At 51.1% G+C, this 18,532-nt stretch overlaps 1 protein-coding gene across 2 annotated transcripts in view; it reads right to left on the reverse strand.

Moving 5' to 3' along the window:
- Positions 1-18,532, reverse strand: part of ldlrad3 (low density lipoprotein receptor class A domain containing 3) — a 209,834-nt gene that overhangs the window by 105,247 nt on the left and 86,055 nt on the right. For both annotated transcript variants that reach the window (XM_086007555.1, XM_086007554.1), the window contains exon 4: positions 1,246-1,380. In XM_086007555.1, the coding sequence (XP_085863681.1) occupies positions 1,246-1,380 (135 nt within the window). The remainder of the gene's footprint in view (positions 1-1,245; positions 1,381-18,532) is intronic.

Raw genomic sequence — 18,532 nt, forward strand, 5'->3', positions numbered from 1 at the left:
GCAACTCCACACGCAGACTGTACACACACTGTACAGACGGTACGCAGACTGTACACACACTGTACACAGATGGTACATAGACTGTACGCACACTGTACACAGACAGTACGCAGACTGTACACAGACTGTACAGACGGTACGCAGACTGTACGCACACTGTACACAGACAGTACGCAGACTGTACACAGACGGTACGCAGACTGTACGCAGACTGTACAGACAGTACGCAGACTGTACGCAGACTGTACACAGACGGTACGCAGACTGTACGCACACTGTACACAGACAGTACGCAGACTGTACACAGACTGTACGCAGACGGTACGCAGACGGTACGCACACTGTACGCACACTGTACACAGACAGTACGCAGACTGTACACAGACTGTACACAGACGGTACGTAGACTGTACGCACACTGTACACAAACAGTACGCAGACTGTACACAGATGGTACGCAGACTGTACGCACACCGTTCAGACTGCACGCAGACCGTACACAGACCATACGCAGACCGCATACAGACAGTACACAGACTGCACGTAGACTGTACGCAGACTATGTGGACTGTACGCAGACCGTACACAGACTTTACGCAGACCGTGCGTAGACTGTACGCAGACTATGTGGACTGTACGCAGACCGCACGCAGACAGTATGCAGACTGTACACAGATGTACACAGACGGTATGCAGAAAGGCAGACTGTACGCAGATGGTACACAGTCTCTACGCAGACCGCATGCAGTCGGTATGTAGACTGTACATAGACTATGTAGACTGTACAAACGGTACACAGACTGTAGGCAGACTATACACAGACTGTACGCAGATGGTACACAGACTGTAAGCAGACCATACGCAGACTGTTCACAGGCGGTTCGCAGGCTGTACAGCGATGGTACGCAGACTGTACGCCATCTGTATGCAGACTATGCAGGTGGTACGCAGACTGTATGCAGACAGTACGCAGACGGTACGCAGTCTGTATGCGCTCTGTACGGGATGTATACTGTCCGCAGGTTGTACAGATTCTGAACTCTAGAGATTGGATAAGCACACTGAGGGATCAGAGATCAGAATTGTGTCAGTCACGAGCAGGTGAGTTCATCTGTTTTTCAGCAAAGTCAGAAGTTAAACACCTGGCGCGCTCTATTTTGGCTAGATTCATTGCTGTGTAAGGTTTTGTGACCCTGAATGACATGGTCTGATCTGTGAGTGAAATTGCAGTCAGCAACATTGTACCTGGAGAGACTTCGCAGTTGTCTTCATCACTGCTGTCCTGGCAGTTGTTCGCTCCATCACACAGAAAGCTTCTGTCGATGCATCGCCCGTTCTTACAATGGAAACGGGCCGTTGAGCATAAGAGGGGGTTTGCTGCTATAAACACAGAAAACAGCATTAGAGAATACACAGAGACTGAAATGGAAATTGTCTATTATACAAAGACTGACACGGTCACTGCGTGTTATACACAGTCTGACACGGTCACTGCGCGTAATACACGGACTGACACGGTCACTGCGCGTAATACACGGACTGACACGGTCACTGCGCGTAATACACGGACTGACACGGTCACTGCGCGTTATCCACCGACTGACACGGTCACTGCGCGTTATACACGGACTGACACGGGCACTGCGCGTTGTACACGGACTGACACGGTCACTGCGTGTAATACACAGACTGACACGGTCACTGCGTGTAATACACGGACTGACACGGTCACTGCGTGTAATACACGGACTGACACGGTCACTGCGTGTAATACAGACTGACACGGTCACTGCGTGTAATACACGGACTGACACGGTCACTGCGCGTAATACACGGACTGACACGGTCACTGCGCGTAATACTAGGACTGACACGGTCACTGCGCGTAATACACGGTCTGACACGGTCACTGCGCGTAATACACGTTCTGACACGGTCACTGCGCGTAATACACGGACTGACACGGTCACTGCGCGTAATACACGGACTGACACGGTCACTGCGCGTAATACACGGACTGACACGGTCACTGCGCGTAATACACGGACTGACACGGTCACTGCGCGTAATACACGGACTGACACGGTCACTGCGCGTAATACACGGACTGACACGGTCACTGCGCGTAATACACGGTCTGACACGGTCACTGCGCGTAATACACGGACTGACACGGTCACTGCGCGTAATACACGGTCTGACACGGTCACTGCGCGTAATACACGGACTGACACGGTCACTGCGCGTAATACACGGACTGACACGGTCACTGCGCGTAATACACGGACTGACACGGTCACTGCGCGTAATACACGGACTGACACGGTCACTGCGCGTAATACACGGACTGACACGGTCACTGCGCGTAATACACGGACTGACACGGTCACTGCGCGTAATACACGGACTGACACGGTCACTGCGCGTAATACACGGACTGACACGGTCACTGCGCGTAATACACGGACTGACACGGTCACTGCGCGTTATACACGGACTGACACGGTCACTGCGCGTAATACACGGACTGACACGGTCACTGCGCGTTATACACGGACTGACACGGGCACTGCGCGTTATCCACGGACTGACACGGTCACTGCGCGTTATACACGGACTGACACGGGCACTGCGCGTTATCCACGGACTGACACGGTCACTGCGCGTTATACACGGACTGACACGGGCACTGCGCGTTATCCACGGACTGACACGGTCACTGCGCGTTATACACGGACTGACACGGGCACTGCGCGTTATCCACGGACTGACACGGTCACTGCGCGTTATACATGGACTGACACGGGCACTGCGCGTTATCCACGGACTGACACGGTCACTGCGCGTTATACACGGACTGACACGGGCACTGCGCGTTATCCACGGACTGACACGGTCACTGCGCGTTATACACGGACTGACACGGGCACTGCGCGTTATCCACGGACACGGTCACTGCGCGTTATACACGGACTGACACGGGCACTGCGCGTTATCCACGGACTGACACGGTCACTGCGCGTAATACACGGACTGACACGGGCACTGCGCGTAATACACGGACTGACACGGTCACTGCGCGTAATACACGGACTGACACGGGCACTGCGCGTAATACATGGACTGACACGGTCACTGCGCGTAATACACGGACTGACACGGTCACTGCGCGTAATACACGGACTGACACGGTCACTGCGCGTAATACACGGACTGACACGGTCACTGCGCGTAATACACGGACTGACACGGTCACTGCGCGTAATACACGGACTGACACGGTCACTGCGCGTAATACACGGACTGACACGGTCACTGCGCGTAATACACGGACTGACACGGTCACTGCGCGTTATACACAGTCTGACACGGTCACTGCGCGTTATACACAGACTGACACGGTCACTGCGCGTTATACACAGACTGACACGGTCACTGCGCGTTATACACATTCTGACACGATCACTGCGCGTTATACACAGACTGACACGGTCACTGCGCGTTATCCACATTCTGACACGATCACTGCGCGTTATACACAGACTGACACGGTCACTGCGCGTTATACACAGACTGACACGGTCACTGCGTGTTATTCAACGACCAAGGCTATGGCTACATCCTATAACGTGATAAACGACTTGAATGAAAGTTTTAGTCCAGTCCTGGGGGAGTATTTTACTAATAGAATTTTCCTTCAGTAGTTCAGCATATTAAGAGATTTTAAATGTTCTTTAATCACGATTTCTCTTGCTGCTGCAGTGAGCTGTCCGTGCTGATTGCAGCAATCAGAGGAACTCACTCAAACTCACACACGGGTTAGCCAATAAACTGAAGATCAAAAAGACATTCGTCTGTGTTTAGCAATTTGCAGCAATATTGTTATTCTCAGTACGCGATGCTGCGAGTGTATATGAATCCTTGTTTACAACATCAAGACACTCCCACTCCTGAGCTGCCAATAAGAAATTCCGGGGGAAACAATTCAATTTGTGCCTGTTTGTGGAGTCAGTGGAGCAACTGCCAGCCTGAGGTCTGGGCCAGATTTGTTGTCGGGTCTCATTTAAATACTGCTGGTACCAAATGGGCACCTGGATGTCCCACTGCAGTTGGGGAGGGAAATCGTCCGGCCAGCAGGTTGGGTCTGGGGAGGGTGGGGAGAGAGGGACGTGGATGTCAGGGGTGGTGGGCTGGCGGGAGGAGTGGAGGGGATCCCAGATGTGGGGGGTGGGGAAAGAGGGGAGGCAATCCTAGATGGTGGGGGGGAGGGGGGAGGTGCAGAGAGGCATTCCTAGAGGATGGGGAGTGGGAAGAGGGGAGGCGATCCCAGAGGATGGGGAGTGGGAAGAGGGGAGGCGATCCCAGAGGATGGGGAGTGGGAAGAGGGGAAGCGATCCCAGAGGGTGGGGTTGGGGTAAGAGGGGAGGCGATCCCAGAGGGTGGGGGAGTTGGAGGAGGCGATCCCAGAGGTTGAGGGGGTGGGTTGGAGGGGAGGTGATCCCAGGGGTTGAGGGGGGCGCATGGGATGGGATTCCAGAGGTTGAAGGGGTGGAGGGGAGGGGAGGCAAAGCCAGAGGTTGAGGAGATGGGGGGGGGTTCTCGAATATGCCAGCAGAGGGCTGGAGTTTTATTGGGGGCCCAGGAGTATCAGCCAGGTTGCACACTGTCTATTTGCGAAAGCTACAATAAGACGCCAGGTCACTTTACAGTCTAGTGGGCAAATTCACCACCTTCGGAATCTCAGCAAGGCAGCAGAGAGTTAGGGCCGTCCCATTTTATGGGGTTGCTGGCTTCCCCACGGTCCAGGGTGAGTTCGATGGCGCCCACATTGGTTCGAGAACTCCTGCCACTCCCCAACCAACCCCCCTCACTACAGGAAGGGCTTCCACTCTCCGAATGTGCAGACCGTGTGAGACAACTGGCAGAGGATCCGACATGTCAACCCCCGACACCCCGGAAGTTGTCCCGATGTCTTCATACTGCAAAATTTAATCCTCTGATCCCTTCACAGAATAAAATAGCTGGCTTGTGGTTGTCAAAGGCCACCCACTGCTCCCCTGGATAATGACCTCAGTAAGGGGGGGCCTGAACAGCAGCAGCGCTACAATGAATGATGCACATGCCTCTACGAGGCTGGTCATCAAGAGGACCATCAGGGTTTTAAAGTCGCGTATTGGCTACCAGGACTGTTCGGGAGGGGTTCTGCAGTCTGCTCCAGATCGTATGTCATGAATAGTTAAAGCCTGCTGCACCCTTTGGAACCTAACCATTCAAACAGGGCTGCTTCCAAACAGAGTGTTAAAGTTGGGAATTTGGAGAGAGTGCAAGCCTCTGGTAAGTACTGGGTTGTCGTCGTCGTACGTGTCTTCATACTGTTCCCTTTGGGGAACTGTATGAAGTGGTGGAAGGATTTCTGGCCGCGATTAACGCTCCTTCCCTGACCGTAACCATCTTCGTACCAGCCATTAGGGTGGTTAGTCCTATGGCGGGAGGGTTTTACGGGCTCCCACAACCCATACGATGGGGGGTGCCACCCACACCCACGGATGCAAGTATCCCGCTGGATGTCAACCCAGAATTTAGAGCCGGAGCTCCGACTCCACTTGCCGGGACTGTTTGGAGCGGGGTTCGAAACCCTACACCTTCTGGCCCAGCGGAGGGGATGCTACCACTACGCCAAAGGCCCACTCCCAAGTGCTGGGTGAGTCTGGGTAAGTACTACCTGCAAAAAGTTAAATTTCGTTTAACATTTTTTATTTAACTTAGAACCTTAAAAACTGTAGTTAACAGAGACTGCCTGTCAGTGGCAGTTAATTGTCAGTCAGCTGTGCTTGTCTTGAATAGGTACTAACTACTGTGAGCTGAGTCTACACTTGTAATTTGGGTGTGGCTCCAAGAGTATCTGCTGACGCAGTGTGGTCTGCACAGAGTGATCTTAAATGGAGTGCTTCTAAACAGAGTGTTAAAGTTGGGAATTTGGAGAGAATGGTAATTTGGAGCAGAGGGGTAAGGAGGTGCAGTATGAAGTTAAATATTTATCCGTAACACAAACCACTACAAGTATTTGTAGTGTAGTACTTGTAGTGGTTTGTGTTACGGCTAAATATTTAACTTCATCTACCTATAACTTAAACTAGATCTAGTAATTAGTTAAAAACTAAACTATAAGCTAAGTTAATTGAATACATAATTGTTAATTAATTAAATTATAAAACAAGGTTATATAGGGATGGCAGTGCAGATGGTGTGCCTCACCTGCAACATGTGAACGTTTGCATCTCGAGGAACTTCAGCTCGGAGTTGTTGAGCTGGAGTCTGAGGTGCAGACATTGTGGGACATCGGGGAGGGGGAGAGTTATCTGGACACTTTGATCCAGGAGGCAGTCACACCCCTTAGGTTGGGTAGTGGTACACGTCTGGTTAGTGGTCAGGGACAGGAGGGTGTGACTCAGGCAGCTAAGGGGACCCCAGGAGCAGTGCTGGAGGAGCCTCAGTCTTTGCCCTTGTCTAACAGGTATGAGGTTGCCTGTGTGGGTGAGGGAAAAGCCTGCAGGATGGATGAGCAAACTGAGGGGAGTGAAAAGGAATGTTGGAGTGGTGGGGGACAGTATAATCAGGGGGATAGATACTGTTCTCTGTAGTCGCGACCGTGTTGCCTGCCCAGTGCCAGGGTTAAGGACATCTCCTCGTGGCTGTAGAAGAAATTGGAATGGGAGGGGGAGGATCCAGTTGTCGTGGTCCATGTAGGAATCAACGACATAGGTAAACTAGGAATGAGGTTCTGCAGGAAGTGTGAGGAGCTAGGGTCTAAATTAAAACACAGAACCTCAAAGGTAATAATCTCTGAGCCATGTACAAATTAGCATTGGGACAAGCAGACCAGGGAGTTAAATGCGTGGCTCAAAGAGTGGTGTGGGAAGAAGGGGTTTCGATTCATGGGGCACTGGCACCAGTACTGGGGAAAGTGGGAGCTGTTCCAATGGAACGGGCTCCACTTAAACTGGGCTGGGACTAGTGTCCTGGCGAATCGAATAACTAGGGCTGTAGATAAGGGTTTAAACTAAAAATGGGGGTGAGGGGTGAGGGGTCAGGTGAGTCGAAATTTAGAAATCTAAAGAGAAAAGTCAAGGCAATGGGGTAGTGTAGTGATTTGGGTAAAAATAAGCAGAGTGTGACAGGAAGGGACAGAGAGTTTAATGGTGCATCAGCGAATTAGGTGAAAGCAGGGAATAATGGTAAAAAGTTAAAATTAAAGGCTCTTTATCTGAATGCACGAAGCTTTCATAACAAGATAGATGAATTAGAGGTACAAATAGAGATAAATGGTTTTGATCTAATAGCCATTACAGAGACGTGGTTGCAAAGTGACCAAGGTTGGGAACTAAATATTCTAGGGTACTTGACGTTTCGAAAAGACAGGCAGAATGGAAAGGAGTGGGGTGGGGGTAGCCCTGATAATAAAGGATAACATAAGGACAGTAGTGAGAAAGGATCTTGGCTTGGAAGATCAGGAAGTAGAATCGATATGGGTGGAGATAAGAAATAACAAGGGGCAGAAAACACTGGTGGGAGTAGTTTATAGGCCCCCAAACAGTAGCTGTACCATTGGACAGAGTATTAATCAACAAATAATAGGAGCTTGTCCGAAACTAGAGTCTTAATCTTAAATAAAGCCAATTACATAGGTATAATAAAGGGTGAGTTGGCTACGGTAGAGTGGGAAATTAGATTAAGAGGTATGATGGTGGATAAGCAGTGGCAAACATTTAAAGAAATATTCCATAATTCTCAATGAATATACATTCCATTGAGAAATAAAAACTCCACAGGAAACGTGATCCATCCGTGGGTAACTAAAGAAGTTAAGGATAGCATTAGATTAAAAAAAGCTGCTTATAGTGTTGCGAAGAATAGTAGTAAGCCTGAGGATTGGGAGAGCTTTAGAAACCAGCAAAGGATGACCAAAAAATTGATAAAAGGGAGAAAATAGAATACGAGAGTAAACTAGTAAGAAATATGAAAAAAGATTGTAAGAACTTCTACAATTATGTAAAAAGAAAGAGTAGCAAAAGTAGGTGTTGGTCCCTTAGAGGCTGAGACAGGAGAAATTATTATGGGGAATAAGGAAATGGTAGAGACTTTAAACAAATATTTTATATCTGTCATCACAGTAGAAGATACAAAAAATAGTGGGGAACCAAGGGGCTGATAAGAGTGAGGAAATTAATGTAATTAATATCAGTAGAGAAGAAGTATTCGAGAAACTAATGGGACTAAACGCTGACAAATCCTCAGGACCTGATGGCCTGTATCCTAGGGTTCTAAAAGAGGTGGCTGCAGAGATAGTGGATGCATTGGATGTGATCTTCCAAAGTTCCCTAGGTTCTAGAACTATCCCAGCAGATTGGAAGGTAGCAAATGTAACACCGCTATTCAAGAAAGGAGGGAGAGAGAAAACGGAACTATGGGCCAGTTAGTCTGACATCAGTCAGTCATCGGGAAAATGCTGGAATCCATTATTAAGGAAGTGGTGACGGGGCATTTAGAAAATCATAATCCGATTGGGCAGAGTCAACATGGCTTATGAAAGGAAAATCATGTTTAACATATTTATTAGAGTTTTTTTGAGGGTAGATAAAGGGAAACCAGTGGATGAAGTATGTTTGGATTTCCAAAAGGTATTCGATAAGGTGCCACACAAAAGGTTGCTACGGAAGATAAGGATTAATATATTAGCATGGATAGAAGATTGGTTAATGGACAGAAAAGAGAGTGTAGGAACAAACGGGACTTTTTCAGGTTGGCAGGCTGTAACTAGTGGGGTGCCGCAAGGATCAGTGCTTGGGCCTCAGCTATTTACAATCTATATTAATGACTTAGATGAAGGGATCGAATGTAATGTTTCCAAGTTTGCCGACGATACAAAGCTAGGTGGGAAAGTAAGCTATGAGGAGGACACATTGAAACATAGATAGGAGCAGGAGTAGGCCATTCGGCCCCTCGAGCCTGCTCCGAAATTTAATGAGATCATGGCTGATCATCCAAATTCAGTGCCCTGTCCCTGCTTTCCCCATATCCCTTGATTCCTTTAGCCTTAAGAAATATATCTAACTCCTTCTTGAATATATTTAATGAGTTGGCCTCAACTGCCTTCTGTGGTAGAGAATTCCACAGGTTCACCACTCTCTGGGTGAAGAAATTCCTCCTCATCTCTGTCCTAAATGGCTTGCCCCTTATCCTTAGCCTGTGACCCCTGGTTCTGGACTCCCCCGCCATCGGGAACATCCTTCCTGCATCTAGTCTGTCTAGTCCCGTTAGAATTTTATAAGTTTCAATGAGATCCCCTCTCATTCTTCTAAACTCTAGCGAATATAAGCCTAATCGACCCAATCGCTCTTCATACGTCATTCCTACCATCCCAGGTATCAGTCTGGTGAATCTTCGCTGCACTCCCTCCGTGGCAAGAACATCCTTCCTCAGATAAGGCGACCAAAACTGCACACAATACTCAAGTTGTGGTCTCACCAAGGCCCTGTACAACTGCAGCAAGACATCCTTGCTCCTGTACTCAAACCCTCTCGCTACGAAAGCCAACATACCATTTGCCTTCTTAACCACCTGCTGCACCTGCATGCTTACCTTCAGCGACTGGTGCACAAGGACACCCAGGTCTCGTTGCACTTCCCCTTTTCCCAATCTATTGCCATTCAGATAATAATCTGATTCCTTTTTTTGCCATCAAAGTGGATAACCTCACATTTATCCACATTATACTGCATCTGCCATGCATCTGCCCAATCACCCAATCTGTCCAAATCATACTGGAGTTTCTCGACATCCTCCTCACAGCACACACGCCCACCCAGCTTTGTGTCATCTGCAAACCTGGAGATATTACATCTAGTTCCCTCGTCTAGATCATTAATATATATATTGTGAATAGCTGGGGTCCTAGCACCGATCCCTGCGGTACCCCGCTAGTCACTGCCTGCCACTCGGAAAAAGATCCGTTTATTCCAACTCTTTGCTTCCTGTCTGCCAACCAGTTCTCTATCCAATTCAGTACCTTACCCCCAATCCCATGTGCTTTAACTTTGCAAGCTAATCTCTTATGCGGGACCTTATTGAAAGCCTTCTGAAAGTCCAAATACACCACATCCACTGGTTGTCCCTTAACTATGCTACCAGTTACATCCTCAAAAAATTCCAGTAGATTAGTCAAGCATGATTTACTTTTTGTAAATCCATGTTGACTTTGTCCGATCCTGTCACTGTTTTCCAAGTGCTCTGCTATTACATCTTTTATAATGGACTCTAGCATTTTCCCCACTACCAATGTCAAGCTTACCAGTCTATAATTCCCCATTTTCTCTCTACCACCTTTTTTAAATAGTGGGGTTACATTAGCTACCCTCCAATCCATGGGAACTGTTCCAGAGTCTATAGAATGTTGGAAGATGACCAGCAATGCATCTACTATTTCTAGGGCCACTTCCTTAAGTACCCTAGGATGTAGATTATCAGGCCCTGGGGATTTTTGGCCTTGAATTCCGTCAATTTCCCTAACACCATTTCCCTACAAATACTGATTTCATTCAGTTCCTCCCTCTCATTAAACCCTATGGCCTAGAAATTGGGTTGGTAGCGACGGCGCTGAGCGCCTAAAGAGACCTAGAATTGGGGCGAAGCGCTATGTTGGGGCGGACGCTATGAAGATAGCGCCAACTCAGATATTGACTATACATTTAGCGCCTGCGCTAAGTGTTTGCGCGCGCCCGCGAGCGCAAGCAGCTCATGACGTCATTTCAATGTGCAACGCCTTTTAGGAGCGCCTGAGCGCGTATTGGGTGGCGCCCGGAGCCTTAGCACCCAGCGCTATTAGTGACAGTTCGAGGGAGGGCTAACAGGCCCTTCTCGGAGTAGGGGGCGCTATTTAAAGGGGACAGCTCTACTGCAGAATCTTCTGCCACTTGGCCTGCTCATTGCGCTCGCTGCTAGAGAGAGATGGCGAGCTAATGTGGAGCGGAGTTCTGGGATTTGAGCTTTACCGTACTTGGTACCTTAAACCCTGTCCGAAGCACTTGCACCACTACACCTAAAAGCCTTTTGACCAACTGGCATCGGAATGGGAGCTTGTTTGGAGGGCGACGAACCTCATCTGCACTCTGTGCAGCAGTCATGACGACCTGCCTTGCCCTGCGGGGAGATGGTGGCCGAACTTGCCTATCCCCCCTGCGTTGCTCCATGCCGCTTGGTCCGGCAACTGGTTCATCCTCAGAGCCACCCCCCCTCCCCTCCAGGGGACTACTATCCCCAGTCTGCAGATGTCTCCGCTCCCCGGATTCTGCAACGGCTGGTCCGGATTCCTCCTGGTCCTCGCCTCCGGTGGCACTGGCACTGGCAGCTTCAGCGCGTTGAGCCCGAGTTGGTGCTGCTTCATCTGAAAGTGGGAGGTGGAAGAGTGGCTTTAGCAAAAGGACAGGTTTGCTGAAAGGCATGCCAGATTGCGGCAAGGCTCTGACATGGCTGCACACTGAGGATGCATGCTGGCGGGGGGACCAAGTGGAAGGCAACAGGTGGAAAAGGTGAGAGTCTTACCCTCGCCGTCGGTAATGGGGTCGGCAGATGCAGTGGTCACTGGACCAGACAGACGTCCTCCAAGTATCTGGTGCACTCTCTCCTCCAGATCCGTGAGAGTGACCACTTGTGCAGGTCCGCCACCGGTTCGACGCTGCTCCTTTCTAATCTGTGCCATCTTGGACTGCAGGGGAAAGAAGGGGAGGTTCTGTTACATGAGGCCTTGAGACCTCATCGCATGCCCCCCATGGTGCAAGAGCCCTTACATGAGGCCTTGAGACCTCATCGCATGCCCCCCATGGTGCAAGAGGCCTTACATGAGGCCTTGAGACATCTGTCCATGTGTGTGCCCAGAAAGGGCCATGGGTGCATACTGACAGATGTCCATTGGCGCATCATTGCAGCAGGGTGCCCGAAGTCAGCTGCAGATGGAGGGAAGCACAGGTTTGGTAAACCATCACTCACCCTAATGATCCGTGTGAGGTCGTTGAATTTCTTCCTGCACTGAACAGGGGTCCTGGTCGCCATGCTGCTGGAATTCACCCTCACAGCAACCTCCCTCCAAGATCGTCGATAAGCCTTCTGATTTGGCCTCTTGCCATTATCCGGATACAGGACCTCTCGACGGTGTTCAACTGCAGCCACCAAGTGGTCCAGAGCCTCAGTGCTGAAGCGCTCTGCTTTCTGCCTAACCTTCTCCATAATGCACAAGTTTCTAACGCCAGACAAGGGCGAGCGCCGAATCTGAGGCCTTGGGTGTTTAAGCTCAGTCTGACTGACCCGCCCCTTTAAGAGCTGGCCGGCGCCTGTAGGTCTCGTGCTTTCCCATAATTGAGTTCACCTACGCTGCGCCTGTCCGCGTCGATATTGAGTAGCGCCTGACCTTTTGCGCCTTAAGAGCACCGTGCAACGGCTGATTTAGCGCCTCAATCCCCTTTGGGGGCGATGCAACCCAATATCGCGCCAGGCGGCGATAAGTTTCGTCTGGCTATAAACTTAGCGCATCGCCAGTTCTAACGCCTCAAGCGGGGCTATACCCAATTTCTAGGCCTATGTTCCCCAACATCTCTGGTAGGTTATTTGTGTCCACCTTTGTGAAGACAGAACCAAAGTATGTGTTTAATTGGTCTGCCATTTCTTTGTTCCCCATTATAAATTCCCCTGTTTCTGACTGCAAGGGACCTACGCTTGACTTCACCAATCTTTTTCTCTTCACATATCTATAGCAGCTTTTACAGTCAGTTTTTATATTCCCTGCAAGCTTACTCTCATATTCTATTTTCCCCCTCTTAATTAATCCCTTTGTCCTCCTTTGCTGAATCCTAAACTGCTCCCAGTCCTCAGATTTCCTGCTTTTTCTGGCCAATTTATATGTCCTCTCCTTGGATCTTATGCTATCCCTAATTTCCCTTGTTAGCCACGGTTGAGTCACCTTTTTGGTCTTATTTCTATGCCAAACAGGGATGAACAAATTCTGTAGTTAATCCATGCGATCTTTAAATGTTTGCCATTGCCTATCCACCGTCAACCCTTTAAGTAACGTTCCCCAATCCATCCTAGCCAACTCGCGCCTCATACCATCGTAGTTTCCTTTATTTAAATTCAGGACCCTAGTCTCTGAGTCAACTACTTCACTCTCCTTAATGAAGAATTCTACCATATTATGATTGCTCTTCCCCAAGGGGGCTCACATAACAAGATTGCTAATTAATCCTTTCTCATTACATAATACCCAGTCTAAAACGGCCTGATCTATAGTTGGTTCCTCGACATATTGGTCCAGGAAACCATCCCGTATACACGCTAGGAATTCCTCCTCCACGGTATTGTTACTAATTTGGTTAGCCCAACGTATATGTAGATTAAAGTCACCCATGATAACTGCTGTGCCCTTATTGCACGCTTCTCTAATTTCCCATTTAATGCCATCCCCAACCTTAGCATTACTGTTTGGTGGTCTGTATACAACTCCCACTAACATTTTCTGCCCCATGGTATTTCTCAGCTCTACCCATACAGATTCCACATCATCAGAGCTAATATCCTTTCTTACTATTGTATTAATCTCCTCTTTAACCAGCAATGGTATCCCACCTCCTTTTCCTTTTTGCCTGTCCTTCCTGAATATTGAATACCCCTGGATGTTGAATTCCCAGCCTTGGTCACCCTGGAGCCATGTCTCCATAATCCCAATTATATCATATCTGTTTACATCTATTTGCGCAGCTAATTCATCCACCTTATTACGAAGGCTCCTCGCATTAAGACACAAAGGCCTAGAAATTCAGTTGGTAGCACCAGCTGCTAGCGCCTTAAGAGGGCGATAAGTGGGGCGCGAAGTGGCTAGTGCCCGGGCGCGGCGCGATCTGCGCCTCTCGCGAACTTGAGTGAAGATTTAGCGGCAGCGCAAAACCGCAACGACCGCTCAGCTGCGCGCGCAGATCCTTACGTCATTTCATGGTGCAACGCCCTTGGTGCACCCCGAACCGGAACTTCAGTGGCGCCCCCTTCTTTCCGCCTGGCGCTCCCAGCGACTGGTTGAGTGGAACGGTTCCCAGTCGCTGTGGGGCTGCTGGGGGGGGGGGGGCGCTATTTAAAGGGGACTCTTCCTGCATTCTTTGTGGTAGCCATTTTGGACCACTCCTTCTGTGTGTGAGATGAGAGAGATTTGCAGAGAGACAAAGGGAGAGAGCTTTCTGCTTTGACTCAGCGCTCGCAAAGGTACTTCTGGCTTCAGCCCAGAGCTTTGCAGTTGGATTTATTTTTCAGTGCCATAGCCTTGAGTGGCCACATATAATGGGGGCTGCAATGGGTGGAAACGTTGGGTTTCTCCATTGCATTGAGAGGGCTCAGAGACGCCGAGAGAGAGTGCCAATCATGGCCAGACGGAGGAGGGCCAACAGGCGTCGGCACAGGAGGCCTTACCCTCCCAGGGTATACTGCCAGCACTTCTCCTACCTCAACATGTCTGAGGAGCAGTGCATTCGGAGGCTTCGATTCAGAAGGGAGGTGGTCACTAAGATCTGCCACCTGCTTCAGAGAGATCTGCAGCCTCAGCTGAGGAGCAGGATGTCTCTGTCGGTGGCAGTGAAGGTGACAGTGGCTCTCAACTTCTATGCCATCGGCTCCTTCCAATCCGCTACTGGGGACATTGCCAATGTCTCCCAGTTCGCGGTGCATTGCTGCATCCGCCAGGTCACGAATGCCCTCTTCAAAAGGAGACGTCAGTACATTTCCTTCCCCACGACCCTGGACAAGCAGCAAGTGCGTGCAATGGGATTTGCAAGAATAGCGGGTTTCCCCATGGTCCAGGGCGCCATTGACTGCACGCATGTGGCTTTGCTAGTGCCTCTAGAGAATGCCGAGGATTACCGCAACCGGAAGGGGTTCCATTCGTTGAACGTGCAGTTGGTGTGTGACCACAGGCAGCTGATACTCGCTGTCAATGCCCGCTTTCCAGGCAGCAGCCACAACGCCTTCATCCTGCGCCAGACTTCTGTGGCAGACATTTTCGAAGCCCCGACTCACCCAGGAGGCTAGCTTCTCGGGGACAAGGGCTATCCTTTGTGCACCTGGCTGATGACCCCGCTCCATGCGCCCACCACCCCTGCTGAAGAGCGATACAATGACAGCCATCAAGCGACCAGGAACATCATTGAGCACACAATCGGCATGCTAAAGCAATGGTTCCGCTGTCTGGACCATTCCGGGGGAGCCCTACAGTACTCACCTGAGCGAGTCTCCCATTTCGTTGTAGTGTGCTGCATGCTGCACAACCTGGCTATCCTCAGGACTCAGCCACTGCCAGCAGACATTGGAGGACCACCAGAGGAGGAGGAGAAGGAGGAGAAGGAGGAGTACCAAGATGGGATGGAGGCACAAAGTGCAAGGGCCGTCCGTCAGCGGCTTATTGCAAGTCGGTTCTAGGCCCCCTCTCAGGGAATGGCTTGTGCCATTGAAAGAACATGAATGGACCCGCTCCGCAAACCCTGACCCGGTCAAGGCAACAAATAGTTCAAAGTGCAAACATGCACAATCCGAATAAAGACAATTATTCATTTAACAAACTCTGTGCCCTTCCCGCATGACAAACAAATACAGAGAAACCCCCCAAAAAACAGTCAGACAAATAACTGGCTCTCACAACCTGGAGACAATGAACAAAAGGGTTAAACAAAAATGATCATGATCCTTGGCCTTCACAAAAAAAAAAAACATTTTGCCAGACCTCCTACTTTTTGGCCTGCGAGGGTGATCTGCTTCGCTTGCGAGATTGGCCCCTTCCCGCCCTGCAGCTCCTCTGCAATCGGACCCCAGTGGCTGCAGCAAGGCTGGGGGAAGGCTGCTGAGGGTCAGATAGTGAGTCGGCAGATGCCCTTGGGGAACGGCCTGGACGGCCTGGCTGCTGACTGCTCCAACTCTGCTTGGGCAGCAGCAGTCTGTTCTATGGGTGGTGGCAGCTGCAGTGGAGGAGTGACAGTGTTGGCAGCAGGAATGCTGCCAACCTGACAGAGCACAGGCACTCCCTGGTCGGATGAGACACTGGCACTCGCACGGGGCAGCACTGAAGCATGTGCAGCAATCTGCTGAAGCACAGACTGCTGGGCTGCTGCGGCGCGGCGAGGGCCCCGGTGAATCCTGGCCGATCCAGTGAGGGTGGCAGCAGTTAGTGCTCGTGTGGCCCTGATCTGTGTCTGCATCAGACCAGCCAGTGACTGCATGGCACGACTAAGCACTTGGCTGGAAGCCGCATGTGCTGCACCGAAGTCCTGCAGACTCCTTACCTGTGCTGCACCGACGTCCTGCTGACTCCTGGCCTGTGATGTAGCGACGTCCTGCTGACTCCTGGCCTGTGCTGCCCCGAAGTCCTGCTGACTCCTGGCCTGTGCTGCCCCGAAGTCCTGCAGACTCCTTGCCTGTGCTGCCCCGAAGTCCTGCAGACTCCTGGCCTGTGCTGCCCCGAATTCCTGCAGACTCCTTGCCTGTGCTGCCCCGAATTCCTGTACACTCGTTGCCAGTGACTCTATGGAGTCAGGCATCCTTGCCACTGCAGCCATGAGCTCAGTGTGCCTGCGCTCCGCCTGGGCGCCCATTTCACCAAGGAGCCGCACCTCCTCTGCGCTCACTGTAGCAGGACTGGAGGCCACACTCTCCCTCCGGGGAGAAGGCCGCCGAGCTTCCCTACTCCCCCGCATTGCTGCAGCCCGCTGGGCCCCGGAGCTTCACCCTCCTCAGACCCTTCCCCCCTGCTCCCCTCCAGGGAAGACGTGTCCCCATCATGGCCGTGGGTTGCCTCGGCTGAGGGTGGCACTGATGTTCCGGCTTCCTCTTCCTCCTCCTCGCCTTCCGATTCACTCACAGTGCCAGCTTGAGGGCCCGCCTCCTCACCTGGTGAATCAGCATCTGAAAGCAGGGAGGTACAAGAGTTGCTTTAGTGTGAGGACAGCGCGGCAGCGAGGGAGGCATGAGTGCTGCAATGCACTGCATTGGTTCGATAGTGGTAAAGGATGCTGGTGTGAGGCACAAGTGTAAAGAGAGAGGTCAAAAAGGTGATGACCTTACCATTGCTGTCGAGAACGGCGACAGGGCCAATCAGCCGGCCTGCAATAATCCGTTCCACTCGCTGCTCCATATCGCTGAGGTCTTTAAGTTCAGGACGGCCTCCCCCGGTCCGTTGCTGCTGCCTCCTATTGTGGGCCAGCTTGCCCTGCAAGAGAAAGGACGGGCTCTGAGTACAGTGTGAAGCCCTGATCTTGGCTGCACTGCCTCCCATGGTCGAATAGCCCCGACAGTGTCAAGCCCTGATCTTGGCTGCACTGCCTCCCATGGTGGAATAGCCCCGACAGTGTCAAGCCCTGATCTTGGCTGCACTGCCTCCCATGGTGGAATAGCCCTGACAGTGTCAAGCCCTGATCTTGGCTGCACTGCCTCCCATGGTGGAATAGCCCTGACAGTGTCAAGCCCTGATCTTGGCTGCACTGCCTCCCATGGTCAAATAGCCCTGACAGTGTGTAAAGTGGTGAATGTGCATGTGATTTTCATGAGAGTCCCATAGGTGTTGGATGCGGGCTGGGCATTGGGGCTTTCAGGACCCTTTGGCCATAAAGTGAGGTGCACATGCAGGGATGAAGAGGATACTGGAAAGGGTACTCACCCTGACAACCCGAGTGAGGTCGTAGAACTTCTTCCTGCATTGCGTTGGGGTCCTAGGGACCATGCTAATGGAGGTCACTCTGTGTGCCACCTCCCTCCAAGCTTTTCTATATTCGCTGGGCACCGGCCTCCTGCCACTGTCAGGAAAGAGGATAGGTCGCCTGCGCTCCACTGCGCCAACCAGAACCTTCAGGGCCCCCTCACTGAAGCGCTGCGCTCGCTCCCTGGCCTTCTCCATGGTCGTAGGCGTAACGATGTCGCAGCAGGTCTGTCCAGGCCTAGAATCAGGGCTCCAATGTGCAGGGCGTGGCTGCAAGCCAAATCGACCCTCCCCCTTTAAGAGGTGACCGGCGCCAGCGTGTCTGCCTGCAATCGCTAACTGGCCACACCTGCGCCGCGCCCGCCCTTGGTGGTAGCGCCTCGGCTCGCCGGCTTAGCGCCTTAGGATAGTCGTGCACCGCCTGCTTTAGCGCAGCAACAACCTCTTGGGGCGATGCAACTCAATTTCGGTGAAGGTGGCGCTAAGTTGTGCCGGGCGCTAAATTTAGCGCACGCTCGACTGTAGCGCCCCAAACGTAGCGATACTGAATTTCTAGGCCAAAGTCTTCAGGCTTGTTTTTTTAACACTCTTAGTCCTTTTAGAATTATTATTTACTGTGGCACTGTTTGATTTGCACCCTTGATTTCTCTGCCTTCCACGTTTGCTTTTCTCCTTCCTGTCTTTTGCTTCTATCCTTGCTTCACTCTGTCTCCCTGCACAGGTTCCCAACCCCCTGCCATTTTAGTTTAAACCCTTCCCAAC

The sequence above is a fragment of the Somniosus microcephalus genome, chromosome 15, assembly GCF_052327205.1.
Source record: "Somniosus microcephalus isolate GS21.2 chromosome 15, FLI_Smic_1.0, whole genome shotgun sequence".
Lineage (NCBI taxonomy): Eukaryota > Metazoa > Chordata > Chondrichthyes > Squaliformes > Somniosidae > Somniosus > Somniosus microcephalus.